The 27,696-nt window shown below is 44.8% G+C and overlaps 1 protein-coding gene across 2 annotated transcripts in view; it reads right to left on the bottom strand.

The window, feature by feature from the left end:
• CAV1 (caveolin 1) overlaps positions 1-27,696 on the bottom strand; it is an 80,683-nt gene that overhangs the window by 35,960 nt on the left and 17,027 nt on the right. The window contains exons 2-3 of one of the 2 annotated variants that reach the window (XM_089672083.1): positions 21,343-21,492; positions 15,181-15,345 (exon numbers count right to left, since the gene is read on the bottom strand). In XM_089672083.1, the coding sequence (XP_089528209.1) occupies positions 15,181-15,279 (99 nt within the window). In that variant the 5' untranslated portion in view covers positions 15,280-15,345; positions 21,343-21,492. The remainder of the gene's footprint in view (positions 1-15,180; positions 15,346-21,342; positions 21,493-27,696) is intronic. The other variant, XM_089672082.1, reaches the window with a different exon arrangement.

The raw sequence follows: 27,696 nt of genomic DNA, 5'->3' as shown, positions 1-27,696 counted from the left end.
CACATCCCTAACTAACAGTACTGTCCTCTGCCCTTTCACATCCCCCCCGCCACAACACTGCCCCCCCTTTATATCTCCCCCTCCACAGTAATGCCCCCCTCCTCACATCACAAATCCCCCCTTTACAAAACCCCTTCACAGCACTGACCCCTTCACACCCCACCCCAGTAGTATACATTGCCCTCTTCACATCAACCCCCCCCCCACACTTCACATCCCTACCTAACAGTACTGTCCTCTGCCCTTTCACATCCCCCCCGCCACAACACTGCCCCCCCTTTATATCTCCCCCTCCACAGTAATGCCCCCCTCCTCACATCAAAAATCCCCCCCTTTACATCACCCCTTCACAGCATTGCCACCGTCACACCCCACCCCAGTAGTATACATTGCCCTCTTCACATCAACCCCCCCCCACACTTCACATCCCTACCTAACAGTACTGTCCTCTGCCCTTTCACATCCCCCCCGCCACAACACTGCCCCCCCTTTATATCTCCCCCTCCACAGTAATGCCCCCCTCCTCACATCAAAAATCCCCCCCTTTACATCACCCCTTCACAGCACTGCCCCCTTTACATCACCACCATATGCACACAGCACTGCCCCACTTCACATTTTGCCCCCCTTTACATCACACACACAGCCAGAGTAGTGTCCCTGGCGGGGTCCCGAGAAGAGGAGGATCAGAGGTGCCTTGTGCAATTCTTTTGCACAGAGTAGGTAAGTATGACATGTTTGTTATTTTTAAAAAAGAAAGACATTTTCCTTTACAATCACTTTAAATGTGGTGACTGCATTCATTTTCTTATTAAGGTTTTCCCTATTTTCACTCGGTGGTCTTGCCAGTAATTTGCAAATTCCTTTAACAGCTCAAGCTATCCAGGAAAAGTGGCAGTTAGAGGGTTGAGATTAACCACTTTCCACTGACTTACAATGTTCAGCTGTTTTTCACTTATGTAAAACCTTTGTCCCAAAGGGAAAAAACTGTAAGCTGTAACTGCTTGAAAAGTGCTAACTGGAGTTCATCTTTTATTTTTCTGTCAGGTCCACAGAAACCTGCTACCCTCTCTCCTGATTGACATTTTTGCTTTCCAAGGGTGTCCCCATTTTTCCTCCACAGAGTGGAGAAGCCCTAACCTTGGTTCACACCTAAGCGTTTTCTGCAGCATTTTGTGTTTTGCAGAAATGCAGTACAGTCCATTTAACATGATTTCCTATGGGACAGGTTCACATCTCTGTGTTCTCACCCGGTGTGTTTTTTGGAAAGGGTCAGGAACTTTTCCGAACGCAAAATGTTGCTGTGTTTTTGATGCGTTTTGCATTTTAAATCTGCCTAGCAGCAAGAAAAATGAAAAAAATAAAAATAAATAACAAAAACGCATCAAAAATGCGGCAAAAACGCAAAACACAATGCAATGCAGAAATGCATCAAATGTTACCTGCATAGGTGTGAACCCAGGGAAAGACAGGCTGTGTGATACTGACCAGAGCACCAGATGAATAGAAAAAACAAAAAAACAAAACAGACAACTAGTACAGCCAGAACATTAAAAGACTGGTTAGCTGAAATATATAGAACATTTGTTTTGTTTGATACACTTTAAAGCAGAATTCCAGGATAAACCTAACTAATCCTAAAAATGCTCCCCCTTCCTAACACTTAACCTGGATTACCAGTCTAAGAAGGATCTGCATACTTATGGCGGAGAGAGGCCTAGACAATGGCTAGCAATGCCTGGGAGCGGTGATGTCACCCATAGATTTACTATGACCCATCCGGTGTTCGCTCTCCCTCCTCTACCCTGCAGTCATCGGTGGCTGATGCAACGGAGCTGGATCATGTGACCGGACCAGAAAGGCCTAAAAACAAGTAAGTATACAGAGCTTTCTTACACAGGTTAATCAGCATATGTGTTAGGAGGGGCAAGGAAGCATTTTTAAGATTAATTAGTTTATCCTAGAATTCTACTTTAAAGGAGGAGTACAGTCAAAGCTCTTTTAGCTGTACTTCTCCTGTGGATCACAGGAGTGCAGTTCATTCTGCACTCCTGTGACCCGTTTTCAGCTGATAGGCTAAAGCCCGCTGTCGCCTGACGTCACTCAACCGGTCCAGGCTGGGGAAAGATCCCGACTTTAAAGTCGGGATCCACTCCAGAGTCTGGAGCGGCACCTGGCTCAGCCTCTCAGCAAAGCGTTGAGAGCCTCAGCCAGCTGCTCCCTCCCCCTCTACAGCCCAGTGCTCCAGTGAGCGCTGGGGGGGTGAGCAGACAGTCACTTAATTCATCAGCAGGACCAGTATTTGCTTCTTTGTGCAAGGAGGAACAGGCTGAATACTGCCAGCAGGTCAGTGGTGTGAATGCCTCTGACCAAACGATCAGAAACAGACTTCATGAGTTTGGCCTGAGGACCCAACATCCTCTAGCAGTACCTGTGCTCACTGCCCGGCACCATAGAGCTTGATGGGCATTTGCCACTGAACGCCAGAATTGGCCGGTCTGCCACTGGCACCCTGTGCTTTTCACAAATGAGAGCAGGTTCACCCTGAGCACATGTGACAGACATGAAAGGGTCTGGAGAAGCTGTGGAGAACGTTCTGCTGCCGGTAACATTGTTCAGAATGACAGTTTTGGTGGTGGGTCAGTGGTGGTCTGGGGAGGCATATCCATGGAGGGACACATAAACCTCTACAGGCTAGACAATGGCACCCTGACTACCATTAGGTTTCGGGATGAAATCCTTGGACCCATTGTCAGACCCTACGGTGGTGCAGTGGGTCCTGGGTTCCTCCTGGTGCACAACAATGCCCAGCCTCATGTGATGAGAGTATGCAGGCAGTTCCTAGAGGATGAAGGAATTGATACCATTGAATGGCCCCCATGCTCACCTGACCTAAATCCAATAGAACACCTCTGGGATATCATGTTTCAGTCCATCCGACGCCACCAGGTTGCACCTCAGACTGTCCAGGAACTCAGTGATGCCTTGGCCCAGATCTGGGAGCAAATACCCCAGGACACCATCGTCGTCTCATTAGAAGCATGTCCCCACGTTGTCAGGCATGCATACAAGTACATGGGGGGCCATACAAACTACTGAGTACCATTTTGAGTTGCTGCAATGAAAATTCAGCAAAATGGACTAGCTTGCTGCATTATTTTTTCACTTTGATTTTTGAGGTGTCTTTGAATTCAGTCCTCTGTAGGTTGATAATTTTCATCAAACAATGGGGCATTCTTACATTCCTAACACATTACCCAGTCCATATCAGTATAGATATCCAGCATGATATTTTTCCCCATTGAGATCTGATGTGTATTCAAAGTGTTCCTTACATTTTTTTGAGCAGTGTATATTATTTACATAAACCAGCAAAATGTGTGAGAAATGTGATTAAAGGGTTTTTTTTTCTGCAGTTCTGGCAAGGCCACTCCGAGCGAATACCCTCTAAATGAGTAACGAGCAACCCACAAACTCATTCCTTTCCACCCAACACATTTTCAGAGATGTGTAATGGAAAATAGTAGAGCAGAGTAGTAGAGAGCAGACCAATGGAACAGGAAAAGGGGAATGTGGCGGTCATAAAAATAGTTATGATGCCCCTGAAGAGAAGGACATAAAGTACTAGTCTAACTATATTAAAGGCCAGCCTCAGTGAAAACAATTGTTTGTTTAGGATAGAGAGGAGATGGGTTAAAACCCCTGCCAGGTTTGTACTGTGGGGACAAATCTTTCCAATATAGCCACAGACAGCAATAGAGAATCGTAACAAACACTGTCAGATGTTTATTCCTTGTTCCAACTGGGAAGATTTTCCCTCTGTGCCAGTCCTGGTGATCAGATGATTGTCAGGGTGTGGCAGGTTGTCACTGGGGCAGGAAGTGAGCTTAAAACTCTACAATGGGGATCCAGACAGTTATGAAAACTCAATAAGGGTTCTAACCTTTTCAAATGTAGTGCACATTTATTCGTTATTATAGCACTGTTTAACTTGGTAAACTATTATATGGCTTTCACAATTTTACAAGCTTGCCCTTTCCTTTGTTTGATGTTGTATTCTCATAACCTTTTGCAGAATTGCCACTAGAGGGAACTCTCAGTCTCCCAGTATAATAACTCTTTTTAAAATATATACAGTGAGGGAATCAGCTTCTTTAGAGTTCCACCTGGAAAAAAAAATAAAAGAAGCTACAAAAGCTGCTGACTTTAAAAATACAGACTCTTACCTGTCCTTCGGTCCAGCGGTGTCCTCACAACCGCTGGTGTCACCGGCCATCTTCTCTCCGTGGCGCTGGCATCTTCAGTGTGGGCACCCGGCTGTGACAATCATGCGTGAGAAGCGCTGCGCTTTGTGAATGGCCCCGTAGTCTTCTGGGACCTGTCATATGTCCCAGAAGACTACGGGGAGGGAGGGTAGGAGGACAACGTCCGCTTCTGTTCACCTAGGCGATCGAAAAGGAAGTGGGAGCGGGTACCTGTCAAATTCGGGTACCTGCTCTCCCCCAAGGGGGGACAAAGGCTTAAAGTGGAACTTCCCCTTTTGGATGGAGCTCCGCTTTAAGTACATCATCTCAACATGTGTTTGTGTGTGTTTTAATTGTGTATATATATATATATATATATATATATATGTACATGGCACCAACCAATCTATTTTCTCTCTTTTTTAAATGTTAAAGTTACTAAAAAAACATTCTTAAGAGTTGGCTAGAGTAGCAAGAGTTCCAAAGCATTGTCAGTTTAGTTTTTGGTTGTTTGTACTGTTGTGAAACTTTTCTTTCACTTCCTGTCCCTGAGATACAACAGGAAGTAAGAAGACTTTTCTGCAAAACAAAGGGAATTCCCCTGTTAGACGCTTGTCACTGGGACAGGTGTCCCCGCTGTAAAATGTTGCCTTGCCATTTGCTCTAGTGACAACTTTAAAAATTTGAATTTCCCATCACGTTATGTTGCTGTGACAATGGTCAACAAAACGTGGGACAAAGACAGCTAAAACAGCTCCTAACCCTTCCCTATTCTATCCAACCCCCCAAAATGTATTGGCTATATGCACACTTTATTATAAAATAAAATATTATTTATTTCAGGTACTTTACATATATATTGTAAATTCATGTCAGTCCCTAACCCTCAAGGGGTGTACAATCTAAGGTCCCTAACATTCATACACATACTAGTGCCAATTTAGACAGGATCTAATTAATTTCCCAGCATGTCTTTGGAGGATGGGAGGAAACCCACACAGGCATAGGGACAACATGCAAACTTCAGGCAGGTGGTGCTCTGGTTGGGATTCGAACCAACGACCCTAGTGCTGCAAGATGGAAGTGCTAACCATTTAGCCACTGTGCTGCCTGTATTACAAAGATGATACCTTTCCAGTACATACTAAAGATTAGTGACTAATGAACAGGTAACATATTGGCTAATACATAGCAAATGAAAACAAGAACATATTGGGAAAAGTCTCTCTTAAAGTGGAAGTCCAGTCAAATACTAAGACTAAACCTCCTCTCACCCCCATGCTAAGCCTAGTCTATCTACCATGTGAAAGGAAAGATCTGTATAATTACCTATTCTGAGGGTGCTCCGATCTGGTCACATGACTAGGCCCCAGGGCCAGCTTCAGAGTAGAGGAGGGACAGCTGACAACGGATGTGCTAACCACTAAGCTGCTGTCACTTGTTGCATGCTTGTTGTGGGCCAATCAGGGGCGGACTGACAACTCATGGGGCCCCTGGGCAATAGGGGATCATGGGGCCCCTGTGTCCTTGCCCAAACTCCAAAAAGTCTATGAAAAAGGTACCAATGGCATCTCATGGGGCCCCCTACTGACCCCGGCCCTCGGGCAGTGCCGAGTTTCCAAATGGTCAGTCCGCCCCTGGGGCCAATTATTAAAGCCATAGACAGCCAGACAGCTAGCATCTCCAAAAGGAGGTCAGCAGAAGGAGCTCACATGTTTCTTACTCCAGGAATGCACTTATTTATTGTATTTTTTAATAAACTGTCCAGTATAATAATGTGTCCAGTAAAAAAAAAAAAAAAAACCTTTCTTGCTCTACTTACTTCCTGTCGAGAGCTTCCCCACAATCAAGCGGCAGTTCTTAACTTAGCGTCGCTCAACCTAATTCCTGGAGTACAAGGCTTAATGGAAATGCCCAAGGGGTGTCACCATGGTGCGATGTCGTTACATCAGTGATGCATCACTGAGGACCATCAAAGAGCCAAAGAAAAGAAGACATCTCATGTGACGTCATTTGACCCACATGAAGACGTTTTTTTAAAAAGGCATACACACAATATATAAAAAAACAAAAGTGCGGAGAATTGGTGGGGGGAGTTGGATGTAAACAGTGAATTTTTATGTTCCTCTGAGGACCATGAAGATGCTTAACTGTAAGCAGTGCCAGGTCAACCAGCACCCAGGGCAAGATGCCAAACTGTGCCCCCCCCCCACATTCATGTTGGAGGAATGGTGGGTGGCGTTGGGTGTAAACAATGAATTTGTAAGTTCCCCTGTGGACAAGATGTCAAACTCTGCCCCCCTCACACACACACACACACGTTCATGTTGGAGGACTGGTGGGTGGCGTTGGATGTAAACAGTGCATTTGTAAGTTCCTCTGTGGACCATGAAGATTATAAACTGTAACCAGTGCCAGGACAAGATCCTCCAGCACCCAGGGCAAAGATGTCAAACTCTGCCCCCCCCCCACACACACACACACATTCATGTTGGAGGACTGGTGGGTGGCGTTGGGTGTAAACAGTGCATTTGTCAGTTCCTCTGTGGACCATGAAGATGCTTGACTCTGAACAGTGCCAGGAGAAGGTCTTCCAGGACCCAGGGCAAAGATCCTAAACTCTGCCCCCCCATGTTCATGTTGGAGGACTGGTGGGTGGCGTTGGGTGTAAACAGTGAATTTGTAAGTTCCTCTGTGGACCATGAATATGCTTGACTCTGAACAGTGCCAGGAGAAGGTCTTCCAGGACCCAGGGCAAAGATCCTAAACTCTGCCCCCCCCCCACGTTCATGTTGGAGGACTGGTGGGTGGCGTTTGGTGTAAACAGTGAATTTGTAAGTTCTTCTGTGGACCATGAATATGCTTGACTCTGAACAGTGCCAGGAGAAGGTCTTCCAGGTCCCAGGGCAAAGATCCTAAACTCTGCCCCCCCCCCCCCACGTTCATGTTGGAGGACTGGTGGGTGGCGTTGGGTGTAAACAGTGAATTTGTAAGTTCCTCTGTGGACCATGAATATGCTTGACTCTGAACAGTGCCAGGAGAAGGTCTTCCAGGACCCAGGGCAAAGATGCTAAACTCTGCCCCCCCACGTTCATGTTGGAGGACTGGTGGGTGGCGTTGGGTGTAAACAGTGAATTTGTAAGTTCCTCTGTGGACCATGAAGATGCTTGGCTGTAAGCAGTGCCAGGACAAGGTCATCCAGCACCCAGGGCAAATGTGCCAAAATCTAGGCGTGTTTATGCGTGTCAAACGTTTGGGTGTTCATTCATTTCATTGGACAAAATATTAATTCTGGCTAATGAAAAGAATATGTTTAGACACGTTAAGCACGTTTGGCCTTTTTTCAGCCAAAAGGCTCCTCTCTTGAACGCATAAATGGTTTCTTTTTTCTGTGCCTGTATATAATCCTTTGTCTAAAGTCCTGTAAACGCCTATTTGTGCATGAACACATAGGCTTACATTGGTGGGCGTAGTGAGGCCTAATTGCGCCATGTACAGAATGTATTTGGTTTGAGGCATCAGCTCTAGGATAAATGGCAGAGGGACCTAATGGTACCTCCAGCTCAGTGTTCAACCTCCTGATTACTGATGAGGTTGAACACTAAGCTGTTTGATTGCATGGTAACACATTGTATTTTACATGTATAAATGATCTGGAAGTGACACACAGCAGAGCGCTTGTATAAAGGATGAGAGGAAAAATGTCAGACAACGGAGAAAAGATCAACATTCAGCAAAAGAAGGGATAAACACTGGAGACAGGAACAGATGATGAGGTGTGAACGAGTGAGATCCAGAGGGCAGGACGCAGCTATGCAGGAAAAGGAAGAGCACTAATGGATCAAAAAGAGGCAGGGAGACTTTGTTCTTATATAAAGACAGGATAAGGAGGCAGGCTGTGTGATACATTATATCGCTTTGCTCCTGAGACCTAAATTAAAGTGGTTTCTTTATTTTCATCTAATAAGCCTGCCAGTACATCCTGTCCAAGGGTGACAACACTCACTGTACTTTATTTATAGATAAGCAGTGTTGTCACCCTAAGCTGCTCCTGATATGGACTATGGAACATCTTCCCCTTCCTTAATAACATGGGGAAAGGGGGGTTATTCTGTAGTTCGTAGAGGAGATGTAGTCTGGGCTGATAACACTGCTCCATAACTTAGTGCAATGAAAGAAAAATGTATTGGAACTTACAAGCTTACTGGATTTGTGGCAGGATCAACTGTTTTTTTTTATTTTTCCCAAAGAAATAACAAAACATTTTCAAAGTATGTTTAACAGATCAAAAGCTAGTAAGAGAAGATCATTGTTAGTGTAACATACAAAGGGGAATTCATTGAAACACTATCAACAGTTTTCTGGCATATTAAAATGGCTTGTGCCAAATTCAAAAATCCCTACCACCCGTTTCGGTAACTCTACCAACCCAAGTGGCAGATTCAGGTAGTTCTTAATAGCACCAGTTTTACAAAGTGCCGCTATTAACGTACCAAATTCAAAAATAATTGCCCCCAGTTTATAGATCATGAAATAATGAAAATGGAGGTAATAAAGACCTACTCTAACTTGGTGTACAGAGACAGGCAGAATGTCTGTCTCTGTACGCAACGCAGCAGAGCAGCATATTTGCTGCTGCTATTTTCTCCCTGTCTCTGGTTGTTAAGAATGCTGTTGTCTTCATAGCTGACAGCCTCCTAGCAACCCGTGAGGCTGCAGTGGGTGGAGCCTGATGAGGAAGCTGAGTCACTAGTTCTCCATCAGGTGTCGTAATGACAGCAGGCAGCAGGTGGAGTCTATAACCAAGAGCAGGCTGTCTATTGGCTAATGAGCTGTCCATTGCCTGCTGTCAAACACAAGGGGAGTGGACCTGATGGGTTCCTGATCAGGTTCCACCACCAGATACAAAACTCCCTGCCGCTGTGCTGTCTGACGGCGGGGAAGAAGCACAGTTGCACTCAGAGCAAAGTGTCCGCATGGATGCTCCACTGTCAGTGCGCTTCTACACACAGTGCATGCCCCATATTCACGTACCTGTGCATTACTGGTGTCTTATACATGCTTTATGAATTCCCCAGTCATGCAAGTGTTGGACTTTCTCACCTCTCTGTAAAGCAATCCACTGTGGATTGCTTTTCAGAGGTGGCAGTTTGCAGGTGTTCAGGAGGAGATGCTAGCACCCCCTGAATGTCTTTTCTTTTACAACATCATAGGTGGTTTTACATTGAAATACCATGATACGTGCTGATGCAATCACATTGACTTCAATCAGCGCATTCGGCAAGCATAATGACTGTCAAACCGTACATGGTGAGTTAAAAATACTGCACCGTCAAGTGAAGCATCATAGCAGCAGCAATGTAAAGCGGTCACCATGTCCACAATTTGGCAAATTTATTTATACTTCAATGAGTCTTTGGCCAAAATGTCTTATTGAGAAAGGCCTTAATTCCCAAGATCTTGGATGGTTTCATTGACTGCAGTCAGTAGAGCGCCTTTGGTATCTGTACCAGCTGTGTCAAAGGGCGGCTACTGTAATGCATCCAGGCAAACACCTATGATCAATGCTATATGGCTGATTTACAAGAACTGGGCCAGCAAAAACCTAGAGTAGTTCTGCAACCAGCAGGAAAGGACTGACCATTTGGAAACTCGGGCACTGCCCGAGGGTCCGGGGTCAGTAGGGGGCCCCATGAGATGCCCCTGGTACCTTTTTCATAGGCTTTTTTGAGTTTGGGCAAGGACACAGGGGCCCATGATCCCCTATTGCCCGGGAGCCCCATGAGTTGTCAGTCTGCCCCTGGCAACCAGCCAGATGACTTGGTTCATTTAGGAGAATAATTCTGATTGGTCGTTATGGGTAACTCTTTTGCTTTAATTTTATTAGCTTGTGTTTTTGTAACCCAGCCCCATAACCTTCAAGTGCAGTGGGAGGAACAATGCCTTCCTTTACATTGTGGTCATTTGGGAGTGATGCTGAATTCACATTTCCTAACAAAGAACATTTGTTATAGGAAACATTAAAAAAAGAAAAAAGCAGAGCTTTCACCTGGAGCATCCCTTGGATGACTTTCCAAGTTCAAGCAAAAACAGGAACCCCAGGCCCATCCCTCTAAATGCTGAATCCATTTGAAAACCTTGTTTGATACTTCTGTGGAAACCTTTCACTGCATAATTCAAAGGACTGCAAGACAACTTCTTCACTTTAATCATGGTGACCTCCCCCCCCAACTTTCTAAAGGCTTGTTCACACCAGCACAGCCCCTCATGGGCCTACACAATGAACTTTTTCAGGGCTTGTTGACACCAGTCCACATGCCAGAATGTATGCACATTGATGTGTGTTGTGTGGGGCAGTGTCTTCTTCACATAATGATGAAGATGTACTGCCCAACTTTCTAAGGGTTTGCTCTCACCAGCACCACTCCGCACTGCGCCTACACAATGCACTAAGAGCTCATTTACACCAGCCCATGTGCTAAAATGTGAGCGCTTGTGTGCATTGTGTTCTTTACATAATCATGATGACTCAGCAACTTTCTAAGGGCTCACCAAAATGTGTGTATGCTGTGAGTGTTATGTAGGGACAGTGAGGGGCAGTGTCTTTTTTACAATTGACATAACACCCCAAATTTCTAAGGGCTCATTCACAATGTCCCCATTAACCCCTACATAATGCATTTTAAAGGGGCTCATTCACACCTATTTACAAGCTAAAATGCGAACGTGCTAGTGTGCGTTATGTAGGGTCAGTGTCTTTTTCAGATATTCATGATGACACCCCCCTCCAAACTATCTAAGGGCTCTTTACACTCGCTCATGCTCTTGTGTGTGTTGTGTATGGGCAATAAAGAGTGGTGTGTTTTGTACATAATCATGATGATATACCCCCAACTTTCTAAGGTATCATCAAAATGACTGTGCGCTGTTGTGTGTGGTGCATTGCACAAGGTACACATTTTAGCACGCTGGGTAGTGTGAATGAACCCTAAGAAGTGCATTGTGTAGGGGTGGTGAGCAAAAACACTGGTGTGAATGAGTCCTAAGAAAGTGTGCTGTGGAGAGGGGCAAGCTGGTGTGAATGAGCCCTAAGAAAGTGTGCTGTGTAGGGGTGGTGAGCGGTAACATGCATTGTGTAGGGGTGGTGAGCAGTAACATTGGTGTGAATGAACCCTAAGAAAGTGCATTGTGGAAGGGTGGTGAGTGGTAACATTGGTGTGAATGAACCCTAAGAAAGTGCATTGTGTAGGGGTGGTGAGTGATAACGCTGGTGTGAATGAGTCCTAAGAAAGGGTGCTGTGGAGAGGGGCAAGCTGGTGTGAATGAGCCCTAAGAAAGTGTGCTGTGTAGGGGTGGTGAGCGGTAATATGCATTGTGTAGGGGTGGTGAGCGGTAACATTGGTGTGAATGAACCCTAAGAAAGTGCATTGTGGAAGGGTGGTGAGTGGTAACATTGGTGTGAATGAACCCTAAGAAAGTGCATTGTAGAAGGGTGGTGAGTGGTAACATTGGTGTGAATGAACCCTAAGAAAGTGCATTGTGTAGGGGTGGTGAGCGATAACGCTGGTGTGAATGAGCCCTAAGAAAGTGTGCTGTGTAGGGGTGGTGAGCGGTAACATGCATTGTGTAGGGGTGGTGAGCAGTAACATTGGTGTGAATGAACCCTAAGAAAGTGCATTGTAGAAGGGTGGTGAGTGGTAACATTGGTGTGAATGAACCCTAAGAAAGTGCATTGTAGAAGGGTGGTGAGTGGTAACATTGGTGTGAATGAACCCTAAGAAAGTGCATTGTGTAGGGGTGGTGAGTGATAACGCTGGTGTGAATGAGTCCTAAGAAAGGGTGCTGTGGAGAGGGGCAAGCTGGTGTGAATGAGCCCTAAGAAAATGTGCTGTGTAGGGGTGGTGAGCGGTAATATGCATTGTGTAGGGGTGGTGAGCGGTAACATTGGTGTGAATGAACCCTAAGAAAGTGCATTGTGAAAGGGTGGTGAGTGGTAACATTGGTGTGAAAGAACCCTAAGAAAGTGCATTGTGTAGGGATGGTGAGCGGTAACGCTGGTGTGAATGTGCCATAAGAAAGTGCATTGTGTAAGGGTGGTGAGAGGTAAGGCTGGTGTGAATGAGCCATAAGAGAGTGCATTGTGTAGTGGTGGTGAGCAGTAACACTGGTGTGAATGAGCCCTAAGAATGTGCATTGTGTAGGCGTGGTGAGCGGTAACACTGTTGTAAATGAGTCCAAAGAAAGTACATTGTGAGGGGTGGTGAGGGGTAAGGCTGGTATAAATGTGCCATAAGAGAATGCATTGTGTAGGGGTGGTGAGTGGTAACACTGGTGTCAATGAGCCCTAAGAAAGTGTGCTGTGCAGGGGCAGTGAGGGGTAAGGCTGGTATAAATGAGTCAAAAGAAAGTGCATTGTGTAGGGGTGGTGAGCGGTAACGCTGGTGTCAGTGAGCCATAAGAAAGTGTGCTGTGCAGGGGTGGGGAGGGGTAACGCTGTTGTGAATGAGCCCTAAGAAAGTGGAATGTGTAGGAACCTTGAGGGGTAGCGCTGGCATGAGCCCTTCGGAAAATGAGTTGTGTAGGGGCGGTGAGAGGTAGTGCTGATGTGAACAAGACCTTAAAAATATGTAACAACCAGGGGCGGACTGACCATTTAGCCACTCAGGCACTGCCTGAGGGCCCGGGGTCAGTAGGAGGCCCCATGAGATGCCCTGGTATCTTTTATAGGCTTTTTTCGGGTGTGGTTTGAGTGTGGGCGAGGACACAGGGGCCCCATGATTTTCTATTGCCTGGGGGCCCCATGAGTTGTCAGTCCACCACTGGTAACAATGCATCATGTGGTTTACGGTTTCATTTTTTAATTACATTGAAGGGCCACAAAATGACACTTGATTCAAGTGTTTGCACTGTAGCACATCGCAGTGTGCTGCCATGCCATGCACTATGTTGCTGCGCTGCACTAATGTTTCTACCCAACACACGGCAGCACAGCATTATAGTTTGAACAGGGCACACAGAAATCTTTGTTTTCTATGGATCCTTGCAATCATCTATGCAGATCAACAGAGCTCAATGGATATAATGTGAATGAGCCCTGAGATGGGAGAGAGGGTCCCCTTGGATCACAAAGTATGCAGACAAAGGACACACCCCGGCCACGCCTCCAGTTACACGGACTAGAAGAATATGCAAACAATTCCCGATTAAATCCACAAGTGCTTTTATCACTTTTTATACTAGTTTTCAAAATAACACACAATATAATGGAGGCAATACAATGATTGTGCACTATACTATGAGCTATAGATTAGATCAAATGGAGGACAGAGGGAGTTGGTTCCAAAAGAGAAACAGTCTATCCAAATACGGGACAGATAGGAGCAAAGTGATTGTAGGACACTAGAAGTCATACTAACAACCCAGCATGTTATCTGTGACAATTGTACAAATCTCTCTAAAGCTGGCCATACACTATACAATATCAATGTACAATCTCTGTACAATCTTCTTTAGATTGACCAAAACGATGTCACAAACCTAAATGATTTCTTCATTTACTAACAAACTGGCACGCCCATGCACTATAGAGTAGATGTTAGATCGAGGAGATTTGTACAATCTGATTGTAGAGTGTATGGTAGCCTTTAGGGCCAGTTCACACTCCATGCATTTCAGTGTGCTTTATTTCTGCATCCAAAAAGCACAGAAAGTAGTGGTTGTCAATGTCATAGTTCATATCAGTGCTTGCAGTTCTAGAGTGTTCCTGCACAGAACTGGACCATGCTAAAATGCATGAAAAACGCACCAAAAAATGCACTGGAACGCACATGTCCTTATTTAAATTGAAGAAAGAGAGAGGGGAAAAAGTGAACATGAATGCATGAAATACGCACTGGAATGCATGAAAAATGAACCAGGATGCATGAAAAACGCACTGGAATGTGCCAAAAACGTGCATGCAAAAGTGCATCTGGAACGCATTTGGACTGCGTTTCTATAGTGTGTACCGGCCCTTAGGGTTCATGTACAACCTGCCATAGCACTGAATGGCTGTAAGTGGCAAATGTCGATGCTTCCTTGCACCTGTGCACGTGCGTTTCATATGTTTCCCAAATGTAGAAGTTTCAAGCGCATGCACAGATAACCGCTAATGCAAAGAAACATCGACATTTGCAAGAGTATGGCCGCATACAGCCATTTACTTGTGTGGAAGACATGGCATCCATGGCATGGCAAAGCGCTGGGAAATTTACACGAGGCATAAAAAATGTCTGTAAATTCTCTGTGCGCATCAACTATTAAGCCCACCACACATGTTACCATCTGATTGTACCATTTTTTAGATCTGTCAACAACTATGTAGCCCAAGGATACAAATCGGATAGATTAGGTCGTGTTTTATATTACATAGTTATGTATTTATTTATTACAGGTACTTATTCTTTGTTAAATCTTCTATGGATTGTGCAGAGATTGTACAATCAGATTGTAACATGTAGGGTGAGCCTTAGATCTGGATGTGCACATCGCTTATACGAATCTTAGTAAGTTATTTTCCTACAAAAGACACTTTGGGGTTTATTTACTAAAGCTAGAGAGTGCAAAATCAGGCTCACCAATCAGCTTGCCAGAGCTGAAGTTAGCAGCTGATTGGTTCCTATGAAGAAGTCAGCCTGATTTCGCAATCGCCAGCTTTAATCGATAAACTCCTTTAACAGTTTAATAGTCAGTGGCAGCAAACACTAGAAACAAATAAATACACAGGATAGAAAACAAATACAAATAAATACAAAACAGAAATGATTAAAGAGAATACAGAAATCAATCCACAGCATAGAAATCATGAGATCAGTCCAGATGCAGAGCAGAGACATTCCCCATCCTCTGATGACAGGTGTCCCCAGGTGTTGTCACCATGTCCCCTCCCCCTCCTCACCTTGACCACATCGTCATTGAGGTGTTTGGGGTCCCTGTTGACCAGGTCGATCTCCTTGGTGAGGACATCGTGGGCTGACTTGTCGCTGTCGTCTGCCATGACTTTGTTGTTCGGTTTGTAGATGTTGCCTTGGTCTCGGATGATGGGGGTGGTGTAGAGCACACCCTGGGGTGTAGAGGAGAGAGGGGTTAGCAGTGTGTGACCATAGATGGGCAGAGCGGAGCTGTCACACGGAGCACAAGAAACTTGTCTAGCAGTGTAGAAGTAAGGCTTGGTTTATAAGAGGAGCCATGCACACACCACACCCCTCTGTACCAGAGCCCTCTTCTCTCCAGCAGGGGTCATCACATCGGGAATATTCCTCATTCCTCGGGGATTCCTCACCCCTCCCGGACAGGCAATCCCTGGCACACCCAGCCCCGGGCCATGGACAGCTAGGACTTTCCAGGACCACACCCTGCCGGAGGAGACCTCCGCTCTCCTCTGCTGTCAGCACTCGGATCATCGTCACATGTACTCTGTACACCCAGATCACTGTACTCCTCCTCATCACATGTACTCTGTACACCCAGATCACTGTACTCCTCCTCATCACATGTACTCTGTACACCCAGATCGCTGTACTCATCATCACAAGTACTCTGTACACCCAGATCACTGTACTCCTCATCACAAGTACTCTGTACACCCAGATCGCTGTACTCATCATCACATGTACCCTGTACACCCAGATCTCTGTACTCATCATCACATGTACCCTGTACACCCAGATCTCTGTACTCCTCATCACAAGTACTCTGTACACACAGATCTCTGTACTCCTCCTCATCACATGTACTCTGTACACACAGATCTCTGTACTCCTCATCATCACATGTACTCTGTACACCCAGATCGCTGTACTCCTCCTCATCACATGTACTCTGTACACACAGATCTCTGTACTCCTCATCATCACATGTACTCTGTACACCCAGATCGCTGTACTCATCATCACATGTACTCTGTACACCCAGATCACTGTACTCCTCCTCATCACATGTACTCTGTACACCCAGATTGCTGTACTCCTCATCACAAGTACTCTGTACACACAGATCACTGTACTCATCATCACATGTACTCTGTACACCCAGATCTCTGTACTCCTCATCACAAGTACTCTGTACACACAGATCACTGTACTCCTCCTCATCACATGTACTCTGTACACACAGATCGCTGTACTCATCACATGTACTCTGTAAACACAGATCGCTGTACTCATCACATGTACTCTGTACACACAGATCACTGTACTCCTCCTCATCACATGTACCGTGTACACACAGATCACTGTACTCCTCATCACATGTACTCTGTACACACAGATCGCTGTACTCCTCATCACATGTACTCTGTACACACAGATCACTGTACTCCTCCTCACATGTGCTCTGTACACACAGATCACTGTACTCCTCCTCATCACATGTACTCTGTACACCCAGATCGCTGTACTCCTCATCATCACATGTATTCTGTACACACAGATCACTGTACTCCTCATCATCACATGTATTCTGTACACACAGATCGCTGTACTCCTCCTCACATGTATTCTGTACACACAGATCGCTGTACTCATCCTCATCACATGTACTCTGTACACCCAGATCGCTGTACTCCTCACATGTATTCTGTACACACAGATCGCTGTACTCATCCTCATCACATGTACTCTGTACACACAGATCGCTGTACTCTTCATCATCACAGCTCCTCTGATATACACTCCTCTGATATACACTGATATATACAAAGATCGAGAAAGAAGTGCAAAGTCAGAACTTTTTTTCTTTTGAATTAAGTATGGAATGATTAAAGACACATTATACCCTCTGATTTTAAACACTTTCACAGCTGATTTAATCACTTAAAGAGGAACTCCAGCCATTTAGCCTTTTGCTAAAGCGCTGCTAACCTTCTGTTTCCCTGAGGGCTAGCTGCACTTTCCCATAGACGTCTATGAGGTCTTGAGCGCACCGAAGCTCCTGCATGCTGCATCTTTGGTAAGCTTTCTGAAAGTACCAAAACAGCGTGACAGCGTAGAAGTCTATGGGAAAGCATAGCTAACCCTCATGAAAACTATGAGTTAGCCACGCTGTGCCCAAAGCACAGTGGGACTGCACCAGGGCAGTATGAAGCCACTGTTATTAAAGTGGTTCTAAAGGCTCAAGGATTTTTACCTTCATGTATTCTATGAATTCTACAGAATGTTTAGCAGCCCCCCTAACACCTGAACCCCCTCTTGATCCAGCGTTGTCGACGAGAGCCTCAGTTCTCAAGGGACTCTCACTCCTGGTTGGCTGAGGCAGTAGCAGGAGCCATTGGCTCCCACTGCTGTCAATCACAGCCATTGAGCCAATCAGGAGAGGGCAGAGGTGGACCGAGTCGTGGCTCTGTGTGCGAATGGACAAGCAGAGCCTTGGCTCGGGAGCGTGCCTACTCAGGTGTCCCCATAGCAAGCTATTTGCTATGGGTGCACCCGATAGGAGGGAGGGGCTAGGAGTGCCAGCAAGGGACCCAAGAAGAGGGTAAGAGGATAAGTATTACATCTTTGTTTTTTTTAAGAAAAAACACCAAGACTGTAGTATCACTTCATAGTGTTACTAAACCCATGACCCTGCATTCACTATATCTGGTCTCCCACAATACACAGAACATGGAAATGCAACTATTTTAGTAAATATAAACTGCTAAATACCTTTTCTTAGCAGCAGTATATAGCAGTGTTCTATCTTCTAGAAGACTGACTTCTCTGACTTCTATCAATGTCCGGCCGAGCACAAAGCTTGTAGGCAGAGTTTTAATTCTGCTCTGACTGTCCTATGAGGCTGCATAGCCCCTGACCCTCTGTCTGGACAGTGCTGATTGGACCTATGCTGATCACATGTACTCTCCCAAGAAAAAAAAAAACCTCTCTAGCAATACACACCAAACTGAGCATGTGCAGCTTACTCTCAAGACTCTGTTCTATCAGCAGATGGATTGGGGATAGAAGAAGGGGAGGATAAGAGAAGACAGGATCAAGCATCCTTTTTACACAATGCGGAGGATTAACCTCTTTGGTTCCACAGTGAGTATAACAAGCATGCTTTGCTGCATATATAGACTGATTTTACTATTGTGGGTTTTGTAACACTTTAAGGCCTTGTTCACCACATTGTGCAGAGACGTCAGTTTTTCTGCATGTGCTCTGCAAGGGCACAAGAAAAATAATTGTTCTTTATGTGCCTATTTATACCACAACACTTGTATCATGTGCAGACTTTTTCTGCCCAGGAATCTGTGATGTGTATGCTGTTTTCTGCACAGAAAAAAAAACTGACGGAACATCAACACTGTGGTGTATACAGGCGCATAAATGACGAGCATGAAAACTGATGTCAACGTGCATAAAAACTCACTAAAACGTGCTTGAAAACTGATGTACTCCGATGTGAAACTGATGTAAACTCATGTCTGTGCAAGTGAAATCTGTATGGTTTTCACATTAGTTTTCATGTATGGTGTGAATGAGCCCTAAATTGGTACTCACCTGTACAGGGATCCAGCACTGTCATCAAATGAAAAGCCACATCAGACATCAGAATGGACCTGAGAACATCTGGTCTCCTGAACGAACCCCAAATGCGTGAAGACCTTCCAAACAGGCTAACGCATTTCGAAGGGTGAACTCTGATGAAGAGGGGATCACCCCTCAAAACGCTTCAGAAGGTTTGGAAGGTCTTCATGCATTTGGGGTTCACCCAGGAGACCAGATGTTCTCAGGTCCATTATGATGTTTGATGTATCTTTTCATTTGTGCTGTTTGTGAGTATACATCTACTCCTTTTATTATAAATACAAATATTATTAAAGTAATGCACTAGGCTGGTGCACCTTCCATTTCTTGTCTTTGCAGTACGTTCTCTGGGTCCCCCTGTACCGTTGAAAGGGCAGCAAAGCTGGTGCCTACATTGGTTATATCGAACAGCACTTGTTTTCTGCCTGTTGATGCACTTCTCCCAAGCACAGGGAATTGCTCTTCTTTTGCATCTAGCACTATCATCACCTGGGCTGGTTCCTCACCAGTCTTTGGGTCCCCAGCACTGCCATCTTGAGTGTGGGAAACTCATACAAATGAGCGCAGAGAGGCCACTCTAGGTGGAAACATGTGAACAGTTGATCATGAGCTTACCACTGTTGCCTTGTTAATCATTTGCAAGACGATGAGAACTGAAAAGAATAGGCGCTGTGGAAAAAGCTCTCAGTCAAGCACCTTAATGAAGGTACATCTTTATTCAGTGAGACAAAGTAGCAAATATAATAAAATTTGACCAGCCTGAAGTGAACAGCGTGACTCCAAAGGACGGCCCATCCGCTCTGAAGGGAGCTGATATTGGAGAATGCTCCTGTCGGCTATGAATCACGTGGTGTCAGTGTACCGGCGTCCCGAGTGGCGTCATCAAGGCAAGCGAAGGGCGGAAGGCAGTGTCCGGCGTCGGCTTCAGCTTGGAGTGTATGCAGGGTTACCAAGATGATATGCTTCACGCAGTTGCGCTTTGTCAAGTCTCTGGTAACCCTGGCCGGCATTTAGCATTGCTTCAGGATGAGCCGTCTGCTCTGATTGACACCCCATTCCCTGCTAATTACACTCAGCCACCCTTCCCTCTAATAGTCTTCTATATAATGGCCGCCAGCCAGGGTTACCAGAGCCTTGACAAAGCGCAACTGCGTGAAGCATATCATCTTGGTAACCCTGCATACGCTCCCAGCTGAAGCCGACGCTGGACACTACCTTCCGCCCTTTAGTTGCCGTGATGACGCCACCCAGGACGCTGGTACGCTGACACCACGTGATTCATAGCCGACAGGAGCGTTCTCCGATCCCAGCTCCCTTCAGAGCAGACGGGCCATCCGTTGGAGTCACGCTGTTCACTTCAGGCTGGTCAAATTGTATTACATTTGCTACTTTGTCTCACTGAATAAAGATGTACCTTCATTAAGGTGCTTGACTGAGAGCATTTCCCACAGCGCCTATTCTTTTCAGTTCATCTTGAGTGTGGGAAGCTGACTGTGACTTCCTACTGGCTCACAGCCGGATCCCCACTGCGCACGTGTAGTGCTGAGCTTTCTGAATAGACCCACAGTCTTGGGGACCTGTGATGTGCCCCAGGAGGTTGTGCATGGAGGGGGGACTTCCACTTGGATTGCCTAGGCAATCTGAGTGGGAGTGGGTACCTGTCAAAACTAGATACCACTACCTGAAAAAAGAGAACTATTTCCATTAATGGTAGGGAGGAGAAGGAGTACAATGAGCAGAACTTCAGATTTTATGAGAAGTTCCACTTTAGGTTGGCTAAGTACAGCTTTTTTTTTTTATTCAACTGCAGGCTAAGCAAAATAAAAAGTGAGGTGGGTGGAGGAAAGAGGAATCCCTTCTTCTTCCCCCCACTGGGACATCAGGATACATGGATCAACAGCTGCAGCCGCTGATCAAGAAGAGTTTTCCAACTTTTCTAACAATTGACTTCTATTGAACAGGGATAGCCACACATTGATTGAAATTCAGCCTATCCTTGCTGAGCTGGCTGAGTTTTGATCCTTCTATGGTCTGCTTTACTGAGGATCTTTTGATCCTTGCCTATGTTCCAGTTTAAAGCTGAATTCCAGGTATGGCAATTTTTATCTTTACAGTTGTTCCAGCTTGGACCAATGTAGGTATATATAGGTTATAACTGTGGGATATTCCACAAAAAGCTGCGCTGTCCCTTTAAGAATTAAAAAGTGCTCAAGTGCAACTAAACATATACAAAATGAATGGCAAAAATTATACGTAAAAATTTATATAAAAACGATGCATCAAATTCATATAATAAATTATGCATCATTATATACTGCATCTGAAAAGTGCTCTAGTGCAACTATTTCATGATTTATATGTAAAAAACAAAGTGCGAACAATTCAAACATTTTACATGAAAGTGCTATCATGCATATATTACAAAAAGTGCTCAAGTGCTTCTAAATTAATGAAAAGTCCACCAAAGTTCATAAATTCCCAGATAATCTGGTGCTGTGAAACTTCACTCAAATTCCTCCACTGTGCAACCACCACTGCCGGAACTTGCCTCTTACCAAATGCAACAACCTCCAGATTATAAGAGGTTAAAACAGCAGGTATCACTCCACATAGGATCACAGCAGCAGTCTAGTTCTCACTCTCGGGCTCTCTCCCAATGGACCTCAGGAATCCAGCATGTTCACAGCCGGGTCAGTCTTCAATCACTCAGAGAGAACAAACCACAAATGCAAGGCTCAATATCTTTATTCAAGTCAATTAATTAACTTTACAGGTACTCACAAAGATTGGTGTCAACAAGCATTAAAAAACAGCCTTGCTGCTCAGCGCGCAGCGTGCGCAATGACGTCATGCATTAACTCAACGCATTTCCTGGCAACCCACCTCTTCAGGGATAGGGAGCTGTGCATGACATCTGCTATATATACCAGTAGCTCCCTGGGATCTGCTACTACTGACCTCCTGAAAAATGCTTGTTGCCTGGCTATTGTGCAGAACCATTGACTTCAGTACTTTGTGAGTCATTGATGATTGCAGATTAGTAAAGTCAGGAGTCCTTATCTGCATGCTTGTTCTGGATTATTGACAGAAAGTGAAGGAGCAAGATACTCAGCATCTGGAGAATGAGAAGTCAACAATGGCACCCTCCATGCTTCTCTTGTCTACTATGATATAAAACAAAACCTAGTGTAGGGATCTGCTGTCCTCTATTCTCTGTATTTGTAAACAGTTACTGTTTGTTACTTACCACAGAATTGGTGAGTTGGTTATAAACATGTACTTCCTGTCCCTGCTAGCTGGGTCAGAAACCCTACAAGAAGAAAGTGGGGAGAGAGAGAGGAACTGAACTATATGATCTTACGTACGCAGAAGCTGCTGTAATTCACTCAGACCAGAAGCAGAGACTATTATGCAAGTATTTCTATGTTCTAATACTTTGAAGATGCTTCTTGAGAGTGTATCTGAATCCTTCTAACAGAGTATCTCTGTCCTACTGTTATTATCTCACATGCGCAGTGACAGATAGCAAGGTCTATGCTTCTGTATATAGTGGTCACCTTTCATTACATTAGTATAGACTTTTTGAACCAGGGTGCTGCTGCAGCCTGGGGTGCCGTTTGGGTTTTTCAGGAATTCCTTTGCAAAATGCCTAAAAATTGCCTCTAATTGCCCCAAAATTTTGTAGAAGCCAGTGGGAAAATTAGGTGTGGCATTACAACCTTGGGCAACAATGCAGGCCAGCCACCAGCATCCTGACAACTAGTGACATCATCGACTGATATGGAGGACATCTCCATCAGAATTGGGGTCATGTTAGCAGAGTGAAGGAGAAGAGAAATGCTGAAATACTAATCAGTACCAGTTTGTAAAGGTGTATTTGCTTTGTAAGAATAAATCACCTCTAATGTTGGGTGTCCTACATGTGTGAACGCTGCTGTGATATGTAATGTGTATGTGCAGCCTTTCGGCGTTACGGCCCACTATATAAATATATATACTCTTGTATATGTGCACAATTCCATCAGGACTTTTTTTAGATTCTATGCTGATAATTCCTGTTTGCACATTGGATGTATGTACTATTAATAATCTCTTCTTATATAAAGCTGGTATTTTTTATACTGGTTTGCAGCTATAGACTTATGGTACTGTCATATGCTGGTTGCAGTAGTTCATCTGCTCCCACTTACTTTGATTAAATCACTGATTAATTTCCTAAGAAGGGAACCCATTCTGTTTACAGCGGCCCTGTCTTGGGTGGAGGCACCGCTAACTTTATTATCAAACCCACTCTTCCACTCCTTGCCGCGATCGCGCAAACAAAATTATGGGACGCACGACCCCCCCAAAAAAAGTTTCTGGAACTGTTTTTGGGGTTCACGCATCCCTTGATTTTGTTTGCACGATCGTGACATGTTTGCTACATGGGAAAATGCACCGCGTTCACAGCAAATAGCCCCACATTTTCAGATGCTATTGAAATTAAAGCGGAGTTCCACTCACTCTGTAAAAAAATAAAAGTCAGCAGCTGCAAAAACTGTAGCTGCTGACTTTTAAAAAACAGCCACTCACCTGCCCCACGATCCCGCGTTGCCCCCGCCGCAGCCCGTTTCAGCGACCATCCTGTATTCTAGGCGCTGGCATCTTCAGTGTGGGCACCTGGCTGTGACAGCTTGCGGCTTCACAGCAGGGTACCCACTGCATATGCGCGAGTAGCACTGCGCTTCCTGAATAGCCCCGTCGTCTTCTGGGACCTGTCATGTGCAAGTGCTGGGCTACGAATATTAAAGCAGAGTTCCACCCAAAAGGGGAAGTTCCGCTTTAAAGATTGGTCCCCCGCTCCCCATTAGGATTAGCACCTTTGGGAAGCGGGGGGGAAACGGGTACCCGAATTTGACAGGTATCCGCTCCCACTCCCGCTGCGATCGCCTAGGCAATCGGAAACGGAAGTGGTCCTCCTACCCTCCCTCCCCGAAGTCTTGTGGGACACATGAAAGGTCCCAGAAGACGACAGGGCCATTCAGGAAGGTCAGCACTACTCGCGCATGTGCAGTGGGCACCCGGCTGTGAAGCCGCAAGCTGTCACAGCCAGGTTCCCACACTGAAGATGCCAGCGCCTGGATTACAGGGCGGCCAGTGAAACGGGCTGTGGTGGGGGCAACGCGGGATCGTTGGACAGGTGAGCGGCTTTTTTTCAAATGTAAACAGCTACAGTTTTTGCAGCTGCTGACTTTTATTTTTTTACAGAGTGAGTGGAACTCCGCTTTAACACACAGCTTACTGGTGAATGTTTATTTTAGTGTGTTCAATGTGTTCAACAAAAAAATACAGAGGGTTCAATACTACTTTACCACTTTCCGACCGTGCTATAGCCAAAATACGGCTACAGTGCAGTCAGCTAGTTCTGGGAGGGTATCTGTTGATATCCTCCTAGAACCCCACCCTCTGCGTGCCCCCGAGGTGCGCATCGTGTGCACTCTGTGACCTTTGGACATAGCTGATCACAGATCATGGTAAAGGGCCAATCACAGTGGCCACATTGTAAAAAGACTTCCTGGTTATCAGCATTCTTTTCTCCACGTCTCCATACTGTCACAGTATGTGTAAAGGAGAGCTGGTAATCCTGACAGGGAACATTTACATTAATAATCAGGGCACTGATCATCAGTGACAAAAAAGAATAAAACAGGGCGCACTGTTCTCGTGCATTACCATGATATATAGGAAATTTATTGTAAAATCACAATTGCATACTAACAAACCAAAAAGGTCATAAAAACAGATACAAAGAGCCAAAGATCACAATTGCGGACAGCGGAGATCCTTGGGTGAAATGTGCTAACAAGTTTCGGGAGTCGAACTCCCTTCATCATAGCAGCGTTCAACTCCCGAAACGCATTAGTACATTTCACCCAAGGACCTCCGCTGCCTGCGATTGTCATCTTTGGCTCCTTTTCTCTGTTTTTATGACCTTTTTGGTTTGTGGGTATACATTTGTGATTTTACAATACATTTCCTATATATCACGGTAATGCATGAGGAGAGTGCGCCGTTTTATTCTTTTTTGCCAGCATCAAATTTCCCCGATCTAACAAGGGCGGCACCTCAACGATTGTCTGATTCCGTGTTTTCTGTGTAGCACGAAGATCTGAGCGCTGGTTTCTGGTACTGTATATGTTACTGATCATCAGTGCCCTGATTATTAGTGCAGCCCCATCAGTGCCAATCACTGGCCATCAATGCAGCCTGTCAGTGCCGCCTCATCAGTGCCCATCAGTGCCAACTCATCAGTGCAGCCTATCATTGCCCATCAGTGCTGCCTCATCAGTGTCCATCAGTGCCGACTCATCAGTGCCCATCAGTGCAGCCTCATCAGTGTCCTTCAGTACAGCCTATCATTGCCCATCAGTGCTGCCTCATCAGTGCCCATCAGAACCGCCTCATCAGTGCCCATCAGTGCCAACTCATCAGTACCCATCAGTGCTGACTCATCAGTGCCCATCAGTGCAGCCTCATCAGTGCACATCAGTGAAGTGAAAAATTACTAGTTTGCAACACTTTGACAGAAACTAAGAAAGGTTTTTTTCCCCCAAAAAAGTTTTCTTTTTTTTCCCTGTTTGTTTAGTAAAAAACAAAAAACCCAGATGCCACCGAAAGAAAGCTCTATCTGTCTCAAAAAAATGCTAAAAATGAAATTTGAGTACAGTGTTGTATGACCGCGCAATTGTAATTCAAAGTGCAACAGCGCTGAACGCTGAGAGCTTGGCCTGCGCAGGAAGGGGATAAAAGTGCCTGGTATTGAAGTGGTTAACTTTGTTTATTGCCAAGTCGACCAGCTTGAGTGATCTTTATTTTTTTTAATATGTAATTTCAAGAATGTTGAGAAGTTATAAATGGTGCTACCATCATCAATTTGGCAGCAGCAGCAGCAAGGCAGTGCTGCTATTCCCAAGCTTTCTGCAAAATATCAGCATGTCTGTTTACTCTCATCCAGCTCCTATCCACTTGGTAAGGTTATGAGGAATGTAACATTTTCAGCCACACTCTGAAATCTGCGCCAAGTACTGACAACAATGTAGTAAAGCATCCTCAGACTGCAACAGATACTTCAGGTTGGATGGATAGGAGAGAACACTAAAACCTCATCCCAGCCTTGTATTATGGTGAATAGAGAATCATATCCCGGGGCTGCCTGGCTTCACCAGCAACAAGGATAGGTTACTGAGCAATGAATTTTAACCACTTGCCCTCCAAATGATTTACCCCTCTTCCTGACCAGGCCATTTTTTGACACACGCGCTGTGTTACTTTAGCTGACAATTACGCAGTCATGCAACGCTGTGCATAAATTAAGTATATGTCCTTTTTCCCCACAAATAGAGCTTCCTTTCAGTAGCATTTGATCCCCTCTGCGTTTTTTACATTTGTTGTGCTATAAAGAAAAAAAAACAACAATTTTGAAAAAAAATATATTTTAACATTTGCTATAAAACATATCCAGTAAAAAAAATGTAAAAAAAAATCTAAATTCTTCAAACATTGTTCTACATGTCTTTGCTACAAAAAATCCCAATACGTGTAAATTAATTGGTTTAAGTGAAAGTTATAGTGTCTACAAATGGCGGTATATATACCAGGGTTTTTATTTTTATTTTTTTATACTTGTAATGGTGGCGATCAGCAACTTATAGCGGGACTGCGGGACTGCAGTGGGCATTCTGACACTGGGGGGGGGGGGGGGGGGACTGACTAACTGCCACTGGCATCGCAATGACACTAATACAGTGATCAGTGCTAATAAAAAGCGCTGACACTGTACTAATGACACTGAGCAGGAAGGGGTTAACATCTAGGGCGATCAAAGGGTTAACTGTGTGCTATGTGCTGTGTATGTTTTACTAGGGAGACATGCTGCTGTGTATTTCTCTGCTCTACACACAGTCTATAAAACATGACTCAAATTAAGATTGTGTTGGGAAGACCCTTTGATTTTGGTCAAAAGAGTTTCAAAGCTGGCAAGTTATTGTATACAATTCTTAAGCCCATCCGATTAAAGCGTTTGTTTCCTTTATAGAATAATGGTTGGGGCTCATGTACACTGCAGCTGATAAACTCTTGTTTAGCAGCTGTTCAGCATTTTTTCCAGCAGCCCCTGAACTCCCCCTAATATTTTCCTATGTGTCCATGTACACATCTTCGTTTACAGTCGTTTACAGGCATTTGAGTTTACAGTCGTTTTTTTGAACGCAGAAAACGTGCATACAACAGTCAATTTTAATAACATTTCAAATGCAAAATGCTTGTAAACACAGCTAAACGCGGCAAATCGCGTTTATAAGCATTTGCGTCTGAATTTTTTTTTTAACTCTTCCAGTTCCCGATGCTGTCCAGAGCCTTTATTCATCATGAAAAATGCATGCAAAGCATTTTCAAGGAACTCAGATGGACAAAACACTGAAAACAGGATGTTCCTACCAAGCTTGTCACACATTGTAATGACCAATTCACACCTCAGACCTCTCCCACCCTTTGAAACAAAAGATATGTTAATGACCATTCACACCTCAAATTCCTCATGAAGACCCCTGCCAGGTGTCCTTAATGACTCACTCCAGCAGATACCTTCCCACAATTGGAAACAAAAGAAATGTTAATGAGCAACTCACACCTAAGCTAATCTCAACACATACTGCTATCTCTGCTTCTACTCTCTGTATTTCTCTGACACAGTCTGAAATAGTTAATAATTTACCACTTTTCAGTGCATTCTGGACATTTGGGAGGTTCTTCTGTGCTTATCTTTAAAAAACACTTCTAAAGGCAAATGCACATAAGCGTGGCTAAACAGATGTTTTTTAACCTACGTTTTCCAGCAGTCAGTTTCCATCGTTCTGAAGTGTCCCATGTAC

The sequence above is a fragment of the Staurois parvus genome, unplaced genomic scaffold (genome assembly GCF_062004578.1).
Source record: "Staurois parvus isolate SC_StPar_1 unplaced genomic scaffold, SC_StPar_1.0 ptg000120l, whole genome shotgun sequence".
Classification (NCBI taxonomy): domain Eukaryota; kingdom Metazoa; phylum Chordata; class Amphibia; order Anura; family Ranidae; genus Staurois; species Staurois parvus.
Note: the sequence above shows the minus strand (reverse complement) of the source record. Positions and strands in the feature narration are given on the sequence as shown.